The sequence below is a fragment of the Dipodomys ordii genome, unplaced genomic scaffold (assembly GCF_000151885.1).
Source record: "Dipodomys ordii isolate 6190 unplaced genomic scaffold, Dord_2.0 Scaffold27, whole genome shotgun sequence".
NCBI lineage: Eukaryota > Metazoa > Chordata > Mammalia > Rodentia > Heteromyidae > Dipodomys > Dipodomys ordii.
In genome coordinates this window covers 9,077,638-9,095,988 of record NW_012267243.1, presented here as the reverse complement: position 1 = coordinate 9,095,988, position 18,351 = coordinate 9,077,638, and the positions used below count along the sequence as shown (strand labels likewise).

Genomic DNA, 18,351 nt, shown 5'->3' with positions numbered 1-18,351 from the left:
GCTTTTTTCTTTTTGCTTATGTGGTGCTGAGGAATCGAACCCAGGGCCTCAGGCATGCAAGGCAAGCGCTCTACCACTGGGCCAACTTCCCAGCCCTCTGGTGCTCTTTTCATTGTCTTGTGCCGCCTCTTTTCTGGGTCCAGGAGTCCAGATGTGGAGATGAGGTCTATGCTCATGAAACAGTTGATAACAGCATATAAAATGAGCAATCCATAAGAAAAAGGAATTCACTCAGACACATTTATACTCATTACTTTTTTATACCCATTACTGATTTCTACTTTATCTGTTTAGACATTGACAGCCCGAAAAACTTGGTCACTGAACAGGTGACAGAGAACTCTGCCACCGTCTCCTGGGACCCGGTAGAGGCTGACATTGACAGATACGTGGTGCGCTACACCTCTGTTGATGGAGAGACCAGGGAACTTCTGGTTGGGAAGGATCAAAGCAGCACCGTCTTGACAGGCATGAGACCAGGTGTGGACTACATATTCGAAGTGTGGGCCCAGAAAGGGACCCGGGAGAGCAAGAAAGCCACCACCAAGGCCCCCACAGGTAATTGTTACTCTCCTTTTATAATGCAGCATGTATTTATTACCTTTGCCTAAAGGAGGTCAAATTTGGGTTTCCTTCTCTGATGTTGGTAAGCCTCAATCACTGTAGATGACCTAAATGGTATATTGTCATAGTACTCACCAATCTCTCAATTCTTTCAACACATTATTTTATAATAAGGTCCTCGTTTTCAGCCTCTTATTTTGGCATTTATGAAGATTGAAGATAGTCTGAAGATGTAGCTGTAGAGTGCTCGTATAGCATGTGTAAGGCCCCGGGTGAATCTTCAGCCTCAAGAAGAAGCAAAACAAAACAATGGAGTTAATGGTGATTTTCACACTGTTCTAATCATGGACTTCTTTTGTTGGTCAATCTCAGAATATCTGTCTTGTAACAAAAGACATAAAAATATATGGTAGGATATGTGTCCTAATTATTTTAGGGAAAGGATTTATTGCTTTCTTAGTGAATACATTCTTTGTGTGCTGTAGTTCCATTCTGAGGATCCTACTTTTACAATTATAGACAATAACAGCTCATAATTTGCAGGCTTTTCCATCTGTTTCCCCCTTTGGTATACCTCATTAGGATATATTTACAAGGACTGCGGGTGTGATGGCTCAAGTGATGGAGCGCCTGCTTAGCAAGCCTGGAAACCTGAATGTAGCCCCCCAGCCCCCAAAGGATGTATACTTTAAAGTGTACAATAGAGCTAGCTTAGTATATTTACAGAACTATACAATAATTCTCAGTGTCCCTTTCTAAAAGAACTAGTAATGGAGTGAATACACCCCTTCCCACTCTTTCCAGCCCTGATAACAACTACATTCTGTCTGCATGGGTTTCTTTTCTCTGGACATTTTCTTTACATGGAATTATACACTTGTGGCTCTTTACGAATGACTTCTGCCATAAAGCATAATGTTTTCTAGAACCATATTTTCTGGGATTATCCATATTGCAGCTTATATCAAGACTTAATTTTTATTGTGAATTAATATTTCATCGTGGAAATGCACGTTTGTTTATCAATTGTTAGACATTTGGGTTGCTTCTTTTTTCTCTAATATGAATAATGATGCTATTTGTGTATAAGGTTATTTTCGGGGGGATATGTGTGCTGAGGGGCCATCCCAAGACCTGGTCCATGATGGACAAGTGCTCTCTCACCTAACTATTCTCCCGTCTCCTGTGTTCAAGTTTTTGCATGCATATACGTCATCATTTCCCTTAGGCATGTGCTAAGAGTGGAATTGTTGAATTATTTAATAATTCTAACTAATTTTGCAGAATGTTTTCAAAACTATAGCACAATTTTATATGACCATCAATGAAAAAGTCCTCAGTTATTGAGGCCCAGAGGAGTTTGTTGAATTTGTGCAAAAGGAGTTCAGACAGCCAGGTGCCGCTGGCTCAGGCCTGTAATCCTAGCTACTCAAAAGAGGTGAGATCTGAGGATCATGGTTCAAAGCCAGCCAGGGTAGAAAAGTCCATGAGGCTTTTATCTACAATATACTACTCAGAAAAAAATCCAGAAATGGTGCTGTGGCTCAAGTGGTAGAGCTCTAGCCTTGAGCACAGAGAGGCTCAGAGACAGAGCCCAGGCCCTGAGTTCAAGCCCCAGGACTGAAGAAAAAAAAGGTAATATTCCCATTTTATAGCCGATAATCCCCAAATACAGAGAGATACATGGTTTCTGAAATTCATATAGTTAGCTGATGATTCATGGTGTTTGCTTTGTGAAATATTCAGTAATATTAAGGTACCTCTAAGGTCGTGTTAATCTACAACAAATATTATAGATGAGGAAATTGAGGTGTAGTCAGAAGCAGCTGAGTTGTCCAGGGCTGTGTCAGCCAGTGGTTGAACTGGAGTAATATTCATGATGATTAGAGTCCAGCAGATATGCTACTTCCTACCCCTCAACTGTGCCTCTCCGGGTGAGACTAGACCCCAGCCCCTCTAACTCCAGATGTGAGACTCACTCATTCCACTGTCTCGTGCACCTCTTTGAGGAGCAGAAGATGAAGAAGTTGTGCATGAAACAACCGCAAACCAAGCATGAGACAGGAGAATGTAAGCACAGGAAACCTCCTCACTCTTTTGTGCCTGTTACTAGCGTTTATTGACGAGTTCTTTGCCTTTAGACATTGACGGCCCGAAAAATCTGGTGACTGATCAAATGACAGAGAACACCGCCAGTGTCTCCTGGGAGCCGGTGGAGGCTGACATTGACAGGTATGTGGTGCGCTACACCTCTGCTGATGGAGAGACCTGGGAGGTTCCAGTGGACAAGGAGAAGAGCAGCACCATCCTCACAGGCCTGAGGCCAGGCGTGGAGTACAAATTCGACGTGTGGGCCCAGAAAGGGATCCAAGAGAGCAGGAAAGCCAGCACCAAGGCCCCCACAGGTAAACAACTTTGCCCTTTGAGAATGTTAACACCTGTCATGGTAAGCCTGTGGGAAGATATTTAATTTTCCTACTGGGTCCTTGGCAGCAATCAATGATCAATGGAAGAGCGGGATGGTAGACTTTGGTCATAGTACCCATTGGGTCTCTCAATGTCCGAGAGCACATTATCTCATATTATTAGCCTCATAGTTGTTGCTTTGCTGGATTTTTGGAGACAGCATCTTCCTACAGATCCCAGAGTGGCTGGAACTCATTGTGTAGTCCATGCTGGCCTACAATTGGTTATTCTTTTGCCTCATTGTCCTCGGTGCTGGGACCATCATGCTCCTGCAGCAGCCTTGTATTTTTGTCTCATGAAGATAATGGTAGCAGAATGCTGGTGGCTCACAACTGTGATCCTAGCTGTTCGGAAGCCTAGATCTGAGGATGAAGGTTCAAAGCCAGCTCAGGCAAACAAATCAGAGAGACTCTTATCTCCATTTAAGCAGCCAGGAGTAGAAGTATGACTTAAGTGGTAGAGTACCACCCTTGAGCGAAAAAACGAAGCAAGAACATAGGGTCTGGAGGTTAAGCTCCACTACAGGCACACCCATACACGATTAGTGGTGTTTGGTACATCCATCCACTGTTTTTCCAATTGTATTTTCTTTCTGAACAATCTCAAAATATTCCTTTTGAAAAGGAAAATGTTTAAAGAAGCCATGTAAGTTAGGATTGATGAGCTAAGTACTGTAGGGAAATGGCTTTTGCTGTGATGTGTTAGGTCAAGAGGGCTTATGCTTTATTGGTAGACAAATTCTACTTTGAATACTGTAGACTGCACTTTAAAAATCCTACGGTTACAATTATATACAATAACTTCTCAATGTTAAAGCTTTTCCATCTTAGGTTTCCTCATTTCTTAAGAACAGCCGTATGAAAACATAGTTACCTACAATAGAATTCGCCCACTTCAAGAGCACATAGAGCAGTTTTAGGATGTTTGTAGAGTTGCACTCCTGTCATCTTCCTCTCAGGATTAGGATGGAACTCAGTGTCACATTTGCTAGGCTGGCGCACTGCTGGTGAGCCTGCCTCCACCCCAAGTTGTACAACTATTACCACTGTCTATTTCACCAGCAACAAGAACCTTATGTCCATTCCCAGCAACTTCTGTGCTCAGTACTTCCAGGCTTCCATAATGACTGCTGTCTATCTGTATTAATTTCCTGTACTGGAAATTACTTATACACGGCATCTCCCAATATATGTATTTTGTGACTGACCTCTTTCAGGAAGCATGTTTTCTGGGTTCAGCCATGTTTTAGCGTGGATCTATACTTACTTTTATTGCAAATGAATATTTCATTTTTGGATACACACCTTTGTTTATCCATTTTTCAATGAATAAGCCTGAGTTGCTGCCACTCTTCTGCTATTGTGAGTAACGATGAGATGAGCATGTCATGTCAGTTTTTACGGAGACATAGATATCTTGGTGTAGAGTTTCTGGATCATTCTACCCAACACAGTGGGTACACTGTGTTGCATATCCATCAGCAATGAAGGAGGATTCTTTTCTTCATTTACTTGGTCCTCAGAGACGTTTAGACCAGGAACCAAGGTTCCTAATTTTGCAGGCAAAGTCCTCAAATATAGTGAAGTGTATAATTTCTGCAAGTGACAAAGTTAGCTAAAGACTTGTCGGGTTTTCTTCCTGAGATATTCAGAAACATGAATGTAGCTGTAAGATATGTTTAATCTATAAGGCCCGCATTTACAGATGAGAAAGCTAAGGTGTAGTCAGAGGCAGGTGCGTTGAGGCCGGTGACACAGCTGGAGTAAAACTCATGATCTGATGACTGGAGCCCAATATGCATTTTTCCCCTCAGCTCTTCCTCTCAGGCTAATACTGGAACCCAGTCCCAACTCTGTGTGGCTCATTCCACTGTCTCAAGCTGCCTTCATGGGCATCCAAGAATCCAACTGTGGAGACAAGCTCTATGTCCATGAAACAATAAAAAAAAATACAAGATGGGAAAAATCTTAAGAACAGGAAACTATCTTAGTCCAAGTAAAACGGCCTCTCTTTTGTGTCTGTTACAAGTGTTTATTGATCAGCACTTTTCCTTGTAGACATTGACAGCCCCAAAAACCTGGTGACTAAGCAGGTGACGGAGAACAGTGCCACTGTCTCCTGGGACCCTGTGGAGGCTGACATTGATAGGTATGTGGTGCGCTACACCTCTGCGGATGGAGAGACCAGGGAATTTCTGATTGGGAAGGATGAAAGGAGCACCGTCCTGACAGGCCTGAGGCCAGGCGTGGACTACAAGTTTGATGTGTGGGCCCAGAAGGGGGCCAGGGAGAGCAGGAAGGCCAGCACCAAGGCCCCTACAGGTAACGGACATCGTTTTTGTGACAGTAATGCCTGCCATGCTGTCTGCACTGAGTATGTTTTGTTTTTCCTCCTATGGGTGGAGATGGATGGGATACAGAAGGGCAGGACAGTGTCAGTTCATACATTGACTCTACATAGTCTTTCTCATTTCCCCTCGACCAGCTTCCTTCATAGTCAGACCCTAGTGTCTGAGCTGATTTTTTTAAAAAAAAAAATTAAAAAATTTTAAATTGTTTTTATAAAGATAATATACAGAAGGGTTACATTTACATAAGTCAGATAAAGAGTACATTTCTGTTTTGGACAGTATCACCCCTTCCCTTACTCTCTCCTACTTTTTCCCTCACATCCCCACACCTAAACTCTTTCTGATAGTTGTATTTACAGCTGCTCTTCAGAGTCCGTGGATCTTTTGGACAGTATTTATTGTGCCTTAGTGAGTTTGTGAGTAGAGCAAAACATGAAAAGAAAATCTCACATCATTGTTAATAATATATTAGAAGTTTGACCTTAATAATATATATTCTACAAAAGAAAGAGTACTCAAGGTGTGACTATGATCAAAGTAAAACACTATGATGAAACCCCTTTCTACAATGAATACACACTATTAAGATGAATATAGATTTTACGTGTGCCATAGTGATGTGTGTGGTTTAATTTATTACAAATGGGTCATAGTACATAGACCAACTTTATAATCTTTAATGGTGGTTCATTCTATTAGTGAGATATACCTTGGCTAGATGCAGAGTAGAGTTTTGTAGGTAGGATGGGTAAGTAGCAAAAGAATAGACACGGATGGAAACTCCCAGATACAAGTTACTTAAACAGTATAGTTCACTCTGTAGAATGATGAAGTGTAAGTCAGTCAGGGTTCTGAGATAGGATAGCTCATGTGTTGCTTTCTTAGGAGTGTAAAAGAGGTGTCTACCCAATTTTTGTACAGTGATGCAACTATCAAACCAGCAAGGGAATCCATGCTTGCTGAAGAAGAGGAAAACAGGCCTTACTTTTTGCTGGGTTACTTAATAATATGGACTGAGCACTTGCCCTGTGCCTTGTCTTTTACTGGGCACTAGGAACACAGAAGAAAATAGGAGGTTTTCCCAGGCACTTCTTCTTCTAGGAGCTTGCATTTGGACCTGGACTTCAGAATCTTCTAGTATATGCTGGAAGTCTTCATTGCCCATTGGTGGTGAACACAAAATTGGGCACTCCTTTTAGGCAGAGTCCAGTGCCTAACTCTGCTCACTGCCTCAGACATGTCTTCTACAGAATTGGGATTCCATATAGCTTGCTAAATGGGCAGATTCATTTTGTAAAGTTTTTAATAGAGGTCAGGGATTAAGTTGTCAAATTCTAGTCTCTTGGGATTTCTACCTGAGGAAATAAAGGCAGAAAATTAAAACAAGCTGGGAGCTAGTGGCTCACACCTGCAATCTTAGTTTCTTGGGTGGTTGAGATCAGGATTGTAGCTCGAGGTTGGTTTGGGCACACATATGAGACTCCTTCTCAACCAATAGTTGGGTAGGGTGCTGTGTGCCTTTCATCCTAGCTATGGAAGGAAGTGAAAAATAAGTGATTTTTTTTTCTGGGCAGGAAGTGAGGCCCTATTCCCAAAATAACCAGTACAAAAATAAGCCTAGAGGTCTGTCTTATCAGTAGATTATCTGCCTAGCAAGCGCAAAGTCTTGAGTTCAAACCCCAGTACCACCAAACATTTATTTACAAAGAAAAAAAAAAGATAAACCATAAAAGAATCTCACTTCAGGCAGTATGGCCCTTGGCCTGTTCACAGCCCAAATTGATGAGTACTTTTCCTTGTAGACATTGACAGCCCCAAAAACCTGGTGACCAACCAAGTGACAGAGAACACAGCTACCATCTCCTGGGACCCAGTACAGGCAGACATCGACAGGTACATGGTGCGCTACACCTCTCCCGATGGAGAGACCAGGGAGATTCCAGTGAGGAAGGAGAAGACCAGCACTGTCCTGACCGGCCTGAGGCCGGGCGTGGAGTACACGGTCCATGTGTGGGCCCAGAAAGGGTCCCGGCAGAGCAAGAAGGCTGACACAAAGGCTCCCACAGGTAATGAGTCCTATTCTTTGGAAACGGGACAGCTGAAGGGCTAATCCTATAGGTTAGGCCTGATGGCAGCTCTCTGATACAGGAAACCCAGCTCCTTGTAGGTTGTTGCTCATTTACATAGAGTTGCACTCATTTACATAGTACCCACCCTCTCTGCATTCTGCCCAGTGAGAAGGGGCAAGGAAGAGGTTAGAGCACAACTGAAATATTACACACATCAATTCTTCCCCTATTTCACTGTCAGATCTCACAGTGCCAGGCCTCATGACAAGGGAGGTTGGGAAATGAGGTTTTCAGATGGATGGTCATGTATCCAGCTGTAACTTCTGCTATAATGTCCTGTAAAATTAAATGGCCATATTTAAATTTTGATGAAGTAAAATAAATCATTTCCGCAGTCAGACCAATGGTATTTCAGTCAACAACCACATGTGGTGAATGGTTATGGAACTGGACAGTGCAGAGTACAGAAAGCGTACATTACCGCAGGGATGCCTATTGGACAACATGCTTATAGAGGAAGCGGAAGGTGGGTAGGAGGGGCAGTAGAGCAGGCATCTGTGCTGCTCTCTCACTGGTGTGGCACATGAGATAGTTGAAAAAGAGGCTGGTAACTTTGGAGCAGCACCGTTGAGAGTCAGGCCATACAAGACTATATGGGAAAGAGAAAGCATATTTATTAAGATATGATATGATGTGATGCAGGAAAATAATTTATAAAAATATTGCTCTTCACAGTAACAAGAATAAGTGGAAGAGATGAGAGGGTAGAAGGGGGAAGGGTAGTGAAACGGCCATTGTCAAATCTGATGAGAAGTGGTAATGATTTGGATAGAAGTGGAAATAGACTGAGGCTGGGCGCTGGTGGCTCACGCCTGTAATCCTAGCTACTCAGGAGGCTGAGATCCGAGCATCATGGTTCAAAGCCAGCCCAGGCAGGAACATCCAAGAGACTCTTATCTCCAGTTAACCACTGGAAGTGGTGCTGTGGCTCAAGTGATAGAGCTCTTACCTTGAGCTGAAGAGCTGAGGGACAGTGCCCAGGCCCAGAGTTCAAGCCCCATGACTGACCAACAACAACAAAAAAGAAGAGGATGTCGGAGGCTATGTTTTGGGGGCATAAATGATAATAATAGCTGATTGAAGAGATGTGGGACAAGAAGAAAATGAGGAATCGTCTTGGTTGTGCTTCTGATTTGAGCCATGTGTAAGACTGTAGTTTCATTTTCTTTTTTGTTTTCAGTCCTGGGGCTTGAACTCAGGGCTTAAGCACTGTCCCTGAGCTTCCTTGGCTTAAGGCTACCACTTGAGCCACAGCGCCACTTCTGGCTTTTCTTTGTGGTACTGAGGAATCGAACACAGGGCTTCATGTGTGCTAGGCAAGCACTCTACCACTGAGCCACATTCCTAGCCCTGCAGATTCATTTCTTAAGAAAGTAAAGAGGCTGAGAGGTATATGTTTGAAAAGGAATGTCAAACTTGTTAAATATTTAAATTCAAGATACTTCTGAAATTCCTTGGTTAGCTGATAATTTATTAATTTCATAAATATTTAATGATTGTGTAACACAGTCCAGGCACGCTGTGGATATGTAATAGTTGATCCAAGCCAGGGGCTCAGAAGTGATACTTCTGTGGAACAATGAACATCTAGTTGGCATTTCAAGCTTAGACTCGGTGACATCTCCTAGGGAAAAATGAACAGAGAGAAGTGGGAACTTTGGATACTCCAACATATAAAGATTACTAACCAAGGACTGAGGAGGAAGAGACAGTGGATTAGGAGTGTAGTCATGAAAACCAAGGAGGAAGTAGATCTTCTTTACCTATTCAAGAGCCTGGATGCAGAAGTTGCTAGTGACCTAGTCTAGCAGATTTAATGGTATGGTATAGATAGCTGCCAAACATGGCTGAATTTAGTGAATGAGAGGTGAGTGAAATTAAGATACTCAGACCCTTCGCTTAAACCTGACACTTGGAAGGTGCAAAGGATGGTATGGGGAGGAATGGCAGAGCCTAGAGCTTTCTTTTCTGGGGCTGATGATAGAGAAGAAGAGCCTTACGGATGCAGGAGGGAGAGGCTGGATGAAAGGAGCAAAGTCTTTGAGAAAGTGGAAGGCATGAATTTCAAGGCAAAGAGGGTCTAGCCTTGGTTTGAACATAAGAAAACAACAGCAACTTTGCTGAGAATCTTCATTTCTTTGGGCTTCCATTTTTCTTCCCTTATATGTCAAGAAGGAAAGAAGGTATGCCTTACTTCTCAAAGTTAGTGGAACATAGCTAAGTACCATGGAGATCTACTACGGGAGATCTACCTTCTACCACTGAAGGCCAACACTAGATTTTAATTGCTTATTTTGACGAGAACTATAAAAGGACAGAAAATTTCCATATTCATAAACAAAGAGGTGACCCAGTTCCTTCTAGTTCCAATATCCCTATGGCTTGTTTCCTGGGAAATGAAAACCCCATTTTAAATGGAATTATACTGTAATTAATACTAACTCAAGTAGAGAGCTCCTGAAGATGCAATAATGAGACACCCTCTTTCGGTTCTAATGGCAACTTTCCCTAAATCTTTCTAAAAGAAATTGACAGCCCCAAAAATCTGGTGACTAACCGAGTGACAGAGACAACAGCCACCATCTCCTGGGAGCCAGTGCGCGCCAACATTGACAGATACATGGTGCGCTACACCTCTGCGGATGGAGAGACCAGGGAGGCTCCGGTGCCAAAGGATCAGAGCAGCACCATCCTCACAGGCCTGAGGCCGGGCGTGGAGTACACGGTCCATGTGTGGGCCAAGAAGGGAGCCCGGGAGAGCAAGAAGGCTGACACTAAGGCCCTGACAGGTACTGTGAGAAATCTTTATACTTACCAAGAGTGTGAGTCTTGACAGGCACTGGTGGCCCACGCCTGTAATCCTAGCTACTCAGGAAGCTGAGATCTGAGGATCACGGTTTAAAGCCAGCCCAGGCAGGAACGTCCGTGAGACTCTCATGTCCAATGAACCACAAGAAAACCGGAAGTGGTGGTTTGGCTCAAGTGGTAGAGTGCTCGCCTTGAGCTGAAGAGCTGAGGGACAGCGCCCAGGCCCAGAGTTCAAGCCCCATGACTGACAAAAAAGAAAAAGGAAAAAGAGTGAGTCTCCCTTCATAACTCACATGGGGCGAGGAACAGAGAGGGTGGTTGCTTCACCTGAGGACATTCCTCAAAGTAGTTGCTTATTTGCCTTCTTGAGCTAACACTTTGATGTGGCAAATGGAATGAAATAAAGCAGAGCATCTTTCATGATGCGGGTAGTGGGTGAAGCATGTTTCTCTCTGCCACCGCCAGCCTGTCACCAAAGGTGTCCAGCTGCATATGTTTTCTATGCGTGACGTGGTTGCTGGTCTCAGCTTGTATCAAGCAGTTAGGCCTCAGTGCAGCCTGGAGATGTGTGGGTTTTTTTTTTTTAAGGCACTGGCCATGGTTTGTTCCCTCTGGAGTCAGTTGTACCAACAGAGGTCACTGGAGTTAGCAGTACCTTAATTTCTTTATAGGTATTATTGTTAAAATTAGCCAGATTTGTAACTCCCGAATTAATATGTGTTTTATGGAAAAAAAACACCCTTCAAATTAAACAAAAATATCCAAAAATGGAAACACAACCTGGGTACCAGTAGCGTATGCCTGTCATCTTAGCTATTCAGGAAATTGAGATCCGAAAGATCATAGTTCACAGACAGCCTGGGCAGAAAAGTCTACAAGATTCCATCTCCAAATCATCAAAAGGCCAGGTTAGAGATGTGGCTCAGGTTGTAGAGTACCAGTCAAGCAACCAGAGCAAGTGGGAGCTCCTGAGTTCAAACCCTGGTATCAGTAATGAACCAACGAACCTCCACACATAAAAACAAAGTTCCTCTTTCCCCTGTCCACACTCGCAAGAACACCATCTGACTCTCTGAGACAAACAGTAGCTGGTGCCTCCCTCTGTCCTCACTCCCTTCCTTCTTTTCTTCTCCATTTCTCCATTCCTTTCCTTGTTCATATCACTTTCCTCATTTAAAAAGGCAATAATGAAATGCTCATCTTTTGACTTCATAGAAATGCGAAAGTGACCGAGATAAACATTGTTCAGTCCGTGGCCAGGGAACCGGTAGGCAAGGAAATGATAGAACACAACTCAAGGTTTTTAAATGGTTAAAAATTCACTTTGGTTATGAAAGGAAATTCAGGCTTTTTTCCCCCATGTGAGAAATAGAATAAGATCTGTGCCAGATGTTATACTTTAGAAAAACCAAGCTGATAGTACAGAAAGTCAAAAATTCGTCAAAACAACTTAATTTAAAACAACAGTTGTCTGATTTCTATTAAAACACTTTCATTCAGTTCTCAGCTGAAAGGCTACTGGGTAGAAAATAGCCTGGAGATGTCTTTTGGGGAAGTTCTAAATTAAAATTGCCTTCTATGATAATGTTTCTTCAAAATGGAAATTTCCATTCATATCTTATTCAGTTAAAAAAGTAAGCTGTCTGACCAGTTATTACAGGGTGACTGGTGTTTCTGTTGAGCTTTAATTTTCCTAGTCTATGTACATGTGCTTATCACCACGCACACTCTCTGGTGTCTGTGTGGGGGAGTATTTACAAGAAAAGCACAGCTCTTTTCTTCAAATCTCCTTCCTCGTCATTCTTTTTTCTTTTCTTTCTGTTAGTGGTATTAGGGATTGGACTCAGGGTCTTGTGCTTACCACTTGAGCAGTATCTCTAGCCCTTTTTTTTTTTTTATAGAGATAGAATCTTTTGGTGTTGATGGTGGTGGTCACTGGGCTTGAACTCAGGGCCTAGGCACTGTTCCTGGATATTTTTTTGCTCAAGGCTAGCACTCTACCTTTTTGAGCCACAGCTCCACTTCCGTTGTTGTTGTGTTTTTTGGTGGTCAATTGGTGATAGAAGTCTCATAGCATTTCTTGCTCAGGCTGGCTTAGAACCAGAATCTTCAGCTCTCGGGCTCTGTGTAGCTAGGATTCCAGGTGTGGGCCACCAGTGTCCAGTGGTAGAATCTTTATGAGGCAGAATTTTACTTTTTGTCCTCCTAAATGGGCTTCTCTGGATCACTGGGCATGGCAGACACTTGCCAGTAGTGCTTTCCCCATAGCTCGACTGGCAGGTGTGTACCACCACACCCCGTCATCGGTTGACATGGAGTCTTGAGAACTTTCATGCTGGCCAGCTTTGAACTGTGATTCCAGATCTCAACTTACTAAGAAGCTAGGATTACAGGTTTGTGTCACTGCACTCAGCTCTCCCCACTTCTTTCTTTGTACAAGCACCGTCCTCCCTTATTTCTATGCCCGTCATGCATTGCGGTCTTTCACTGAGATACTTTAGATATACATTTATATTTCTGTGTGAGCTTAATTTCTGTTAGAGATGAAGGGCATCAGTTGGTCAGCCATCTCATTACCTTTACAGTCCTGCCTCTTCCCCAGGTGTAGATGTGTTTGGGCCTTTGTTGTTTCTCCAGGCACCTGTTTGCACAGTCCTCCTTCTGTTCTGTGTGCAGGAACTTTTAAGATCAAAGGCTCCCAACTTTTTCTTGTGGCTGTAGGCCTCCATCATCTCTGAGAACCCACCTGCTCAGTGTTCACCATGCTCTGGGAATTTTCTGGGGTCTTAGGATTTCAACTTCTCTCCCTGCAGGGCTCACTCAGTCCTATTCCCTAACCATCTTGTCCTCAGTGGCTTTGTCTTTTGGTAGCTATGGTCAGGGAGGCTTTGTAGGCAGGAAAAGCGGAACTCACTCTGGCTGCAGAGAGGAAAAGAAATGAGAAGATACCCAGGGAGAAAACTGAAACCGATGGCCTAAAACAAATCACCGTCTCTGTCGTATTTCAATAATAATAATTACATGACTTTTTGTTTGCAGAAATCGACCCTCCCAGAAACTTCCGTCCGTTTGGTGTCACACACTCTGGTGGGGTGCTGACCTGGATGTCCCCCACTGCTCAGATCGATGGCTACATTCTCACCTACCAGTTTCCAAATGGGACAGTGAAGGTACTCCATATTCCTGATCTTTCTCTTGGTGTCTTTAAAAAATATTAAAAAAATTTTTACAACCTCTCTGTGAAGCAGCTGACGCAGACAGATCAGCTTGATTGCTGGCTTTATGGAAAGCTACCAATCAATCTGTTGATCCTTATCGATTACTAGGAGCTTGCTAGGAGCAAGCGGCAGTGATAAACACAGTCATTCATGAACACTATGGCTCTTGGTAATGACTAACCTTTGTTCCTGTTCCTTGTTGACCACTGGTTTCGTGCTCAAGACTAGTGCTCTGAGCCACAGCTTCACTTCTGACTTTTTGGTGGTTAATTAAAGATAAAAATTCTTACATACTTTCCTGCTCAGGCTGCCTTGCAACACTGATCTCAGATATCGGTCTCCTGAATAGTTTGGATTGCAGGCATGAGCTACCAGAGCCTGTTTCTCTGTTTTGGGTCGTGCTTTGTTTTTCCTTTTCTTGGTTCTGGGGAATTAAACTGCAGTGGTAGCAAAAAAAAATGTTCTACCACTAAACTATACCTCTGGCCCTCTTTTTTAAAATTCATTGTCGGTCAATACATGTAAGTTCCAGGAAGTCTGAGAAGCTTTGTTTTTGTTGTTTGTCATTGGATGTAAAATGCTTAGAGAAGATTTGGCTCATGGTAGGCATTCAGTAATTCTTTTTTTTTTTTCTGGTACTGGGTGAACTGAGGGTTGCACAAGCTCAGTAATTACTAATGAGCTACATCTCTTTATTCTTTTAAATGCAATGTTGTCATTCTAACTAAGTTGTAGTCCTCCTGCTTGTAATTCTTTTGCTTCATCTTTCCAAATGGCTAAGATTACAAGTGGCTAAAATACATATGTGTTACCACACATGTATTTAGTGAATGATTGAATGAATTGGTTTAACCCTTATTTCCAAAGTCTTACTTTCTTCTTGAATCTGAAAGCCAGAATATTTTTGTAAACTTCCTAGAGTAGAAAATTATAATTCTTTTTCCTTAGCAAGGAAGAAAGAAAGGAGAAGTCAAAAAAGGCAGGATGCTTGGATGTAGTCACTACGACAGTGAATGTTTATGACAGTCCTGCCAGGTGAGTTAGCTTAGAGAGGAAATAAGGCAGGTTTCATGAGGATTTATTAAAATACCAACTATTGCCCACTCTCTCAGATAATCCATGACTCGTTCTCTCTCCCTTTTTAGCATCTGTGGCTATAGTCAGCATGTGAAGGCCGGAGAGCTGGCTGGTGCCAGCCGGGGCGTGTGCCTTTTGGCAGTGCTGAATCTGCATAGCACAGCAGTATCTGGCATGGACTGTGACTTGGGGCTGCCTTGTGAATCCTAGGAGGCCTCTGTCCATCGTATCAGGGAGTGCTCTGTTAAAGAAACTGAATCCCTCACCATCTTCTCTGTTGGTTGGCAGGAGGTGAGGCTCCAAAGGGGCGAGCAGAGGTTTGAGTTGCAAGGCCTGGAGCAGGGCGTCACCTACCCTGCCTCTTTGGTTGCCTTTAAGGGCGATCGCCGGAGCAAGAGTGTGTCCACCACCCTCTCCACAGGTAACACAGAATCCAGTTTTGAGGGGACAGCGCACTAGAGGATCCTCATTGGAGAAGCCAGGAAGGAGCAAGTAGATGCAGGCTTAGGGTGGTGTTTTTGAGGCTTGGGCAAGTGAAGATGGAGTTATTGGTTCAAAGGGAATTTATCTCTAAGGAGGAGGGTGAACTGGAGAATAAGGTGTGTTGTGGGAGGATTGAGTTGGGGGTGGGAGTGATGGATTGGGGATTTGCAGTGTTGGAGGTGGACAGAGTGAGTGAGACTGAAGAGCTGAGGGGAGTGAAATAGGAGAAGGTTGTGAAATAGTTTCCCAACAAAACAAATAGCCCTACACATAGAAAAGCGGCTAAAAGCCCTACCCGCCCTCTTCCTCGCCTTTGTTCTAATGACATTGTCGCTCTGCTTGGCTCCCAGTTGATGCCCGTTTCCCACACCCCTCGGATTGCACCCAGGTGCAGCAGAACAGCAACGCTGCCAGCGGCCTCTACACCATCTACCTCAATGGCGACGCGAGCCGGCCCATGCAGGTGTACTGTGACATGGATACGGATGGAGGCGGCTGGATTGTGAGTCCCAGAGAGCCTCGGGGGGCTCCATGCAGGGCCTTATTTCTGCACACAAGGAGCTGGTCATAGCCACCCGTGGGAGAGGAGGTTTGGTGGCTTGCAGCTGGTTTGAGAGCGATCCTATCCCATATAAGGATGGAATTTAGGACTTGGTCATAGAACAGGTTTGGTTGAACCGGGGCTGGTGATGATGCAGGCTTGAGGGCTCATCATCCTCTGATAATGCTGGACATGATTGCTGCTTCTCCTCTACCCTCTTCAAAGCACTTTCATAAGCAGAGGCCTCACACAACGGCTCTACAGTAAGCAAGAGAGGATTCTTAGTTCTGCGTCATTCACTGGGCCTTGACTGAGCCGCAGCGTTCAGGACTCTAGCCTTCTAGTTCATTGTTCTTCCCTGGGTCATCCAAGGTAAATGTGTAGCTTGTTTTTTTTGAGGGTTCAGGTCTCTGACCTGAGGTTCTACATCTTGGCTTCACAGAACAGGGATGAGACCTTTGGCGGTTTGATTGAAAAGACTAATGCCTGAATGAGGGACTGTTAGGCAATGTTCCCATGGTCCTGCTACGCCGACCTTTTCTTTTCTCTTCGCTGTTGTCTGCTTAAACCACGTGGCATCTTCTTGGATTGGGTGCCTGATCCAATTACATGAAGAGCTGCCTTTGACTATTGCAAACGGATCCTTCCATCTCCCTCCCGCTTCTCTCTGTGCCTGAGGATAGAGGGGCTCCGCGCCTGTCCAGGGCCGGCAGCAGCCTTCACCTGCTGTGCCTTCGCACCCCATTGTGGGAAAGAGAGTGTAATTTTGTGCTGTTCAGGCTCTATTCATTTACACATTTGCTCTGGGATTTGGGAAGCCAAAGATGCTTGAGCAGCCATGGGTAAAATGATACCATCTGATGAGCAGCAATGAAGAAACTTATTATCTGCACAGTGGCACCTGACGGCTGAAAGGCAGCCATTGGCTTGGCTGCGGGAAATTCCGAATTGATTTGTAAAATAACAGAGCAGAGCGTGACATGGGAGGTCTTCCACCTGAGCAGACCCAGTGCGCTGTACCTGCTGCTTTTCATCAGCACCATTGTAACGCTAAGCATTCTGTCCCTTTGGGCCCGAAGCCCAATTTCCTGCCATTGTGCCTGTAATTGACCATTGCCAGGATGCTGGTATCCGTCTAGCCTCGCCCTCGAAAAACCAAGCTCACACAGGGAAGGGGACATTTACCCAAGGCAACCTTAGAAAGTGATTTATATACCTGGGGAACCCATGATTTATGACACAAATACCCAGTGCCTACTATGTGTCAGGACCTGTTTTATTTGCTTAAGATCCAGCAATGAGCAAATCAGACTAAAACTTACTCTGCTTCCCGGAGGTTTGCCATCTACATCTATCTGCCCGTGAAGATGACCATGAGTCAAACCCAGAGCCCAGTTTTATAAATGCGAACGCAACTCCTCGTCGTAACCAACAGCAGTCTCACTCTGTTTTATTTTTTTTCAATTGTTTTTTGGACTCTGTAGAATTCTCCTGAGGATCACATTCTCCAGAACACATGTAGCATTTGAAAACCACCTCAACTGTCACTGACACCTGCTATGTTTGTTTGTTTGTTTGTTTGTTTTGGGCTGAAGAGTCTTCTGTTACTGAACTATAACTAATGATGCATTGCTTCTTTTGAGCTTTTTATTTTTGGGGGTGGTACTATGGTTTGAACTCCAGTCGTTGTGTTTGTTTAGCAAGTGCTCTTACTTCTGAGCCATGCCTCTGTTTTTTGTTGACTGCTTTTGAGTTAAGAGTCTCACTTCCTGTCTGGATGCACCTGGGCATGATCTCCTTATGATAAACCAGGTCTAGCTCTTCTTTGGGAAGGGATCTCACAAACTTTTCTGAATAGGCTGTCCTTGAACCTTGGTTTTCCCAATGTCAGCTTCCAGAGTAGTTAGGACTAAAGGTGTGACCTTTTTTGGTGGTGGTCCAAGGGTGTAAATTTGAGAACTTTTGATTGCTAGACAGGCACTCTACTACTTAGGTCATGCCCCCACCCCATTTTGCTTTTATTTGTCAGAAAGAGGCTTTTGCTAGGGGGCTGGCTTTGGAGCAAGATCTTCCTCCTCTGCCTCCTGTGTAGCTGGGATTTTAGATATGTGCCACCAAACCCAGCTTAATTTTTTCCCCCCATAAACTTCAAATGGTTATACAGGGAGTTACAAATCAGCAGGTCTGTGTGTTCAGTATGTCTTGATCAGTTTTCCCTTTCATCTTTGTCCCCCATCCTGTCTGCCTCTTTCCCCCAGACTCCTTTCTTTCTTTTTTCTTTTTTTTGGAGATTTGTCTCACCCTTTGTGTGTGTGTGGGGGGGGGGCGGCTTTGGCTGGCCTCTAGTCATGATCCTCCTATCTGCCAGGATTACAGCTGTGAGCCACCATGCCTAGCCCCTCTTTTGAGCTTTTAAATCCTTTTAAGGAAATTCTTCTCAGTCCTGGCAGCCAGAGCTCAATCTGATGAACAAGCAGAAGAGCTTTGCCCCGAGGCAACCAAGGCCGCTGGTGGGAGGCTGGAAAGAACATCAGGGAACACTTAACTGTCTCACATATTTCCATCTCTGCTTTCCATCTTGAAAGTCTTAAGGGCTGCATTAGAGGCTCTTTCCACAGGCATTTAAATGCAATTTACGATTTTTTTTTTTACTCCTGATTTAGTCATTTAAGACACTGACAACTCCGGGGTATAGAACCAGACATAAAGAATTTT

General features: G+C 43.9%; 1 protein-coding gene across 1 annotated transcript in view; it reads left to right on the top strand.

Annotated features, from left to right (window-relative positions):
• Tnn (tenascin N) overlaps positions 1 to 18,351 on the top strand; it is a 60,821-nt gene that overhangs the window by 28,719 nt on the left and 13,751 nt on the right. The window contains exons 8-15 of the mRNA XM_013015522.1: positions 295 to 558; positions 2,706 to 2,969; positions 5,088 to 5,351; positions 7,183 to 7,446; positions 10,035 to 10,298; positions 13,357 to 13,487; positions 14,901 to 15,033; positions 15,446 to 15,597. Of these exons, the coding sequence (XP_012870976.1) occupies positions 295 to 558; positions 2,706 to 2,969; positions 5,088 to 5,351; positions 7,183 to 7,446; positions 10,035 to 10,298; positions 13,357 to 13,487; positions 14,901 to 15,033; positions 15,446 to 15,597 (1,736 nt within the window). The remainder of the gene's footprint in view (positions 1 to 294; positions 559 to 2,705; positions 2,970 to 5,087; positions 5,352 to 7,182; positions 7,447 to 10,034; positions 10,299 to 13,356; positions 13,488 to 14,900; positions 15,034 to 15,445; positions 15,598 to 18,351) is intronic.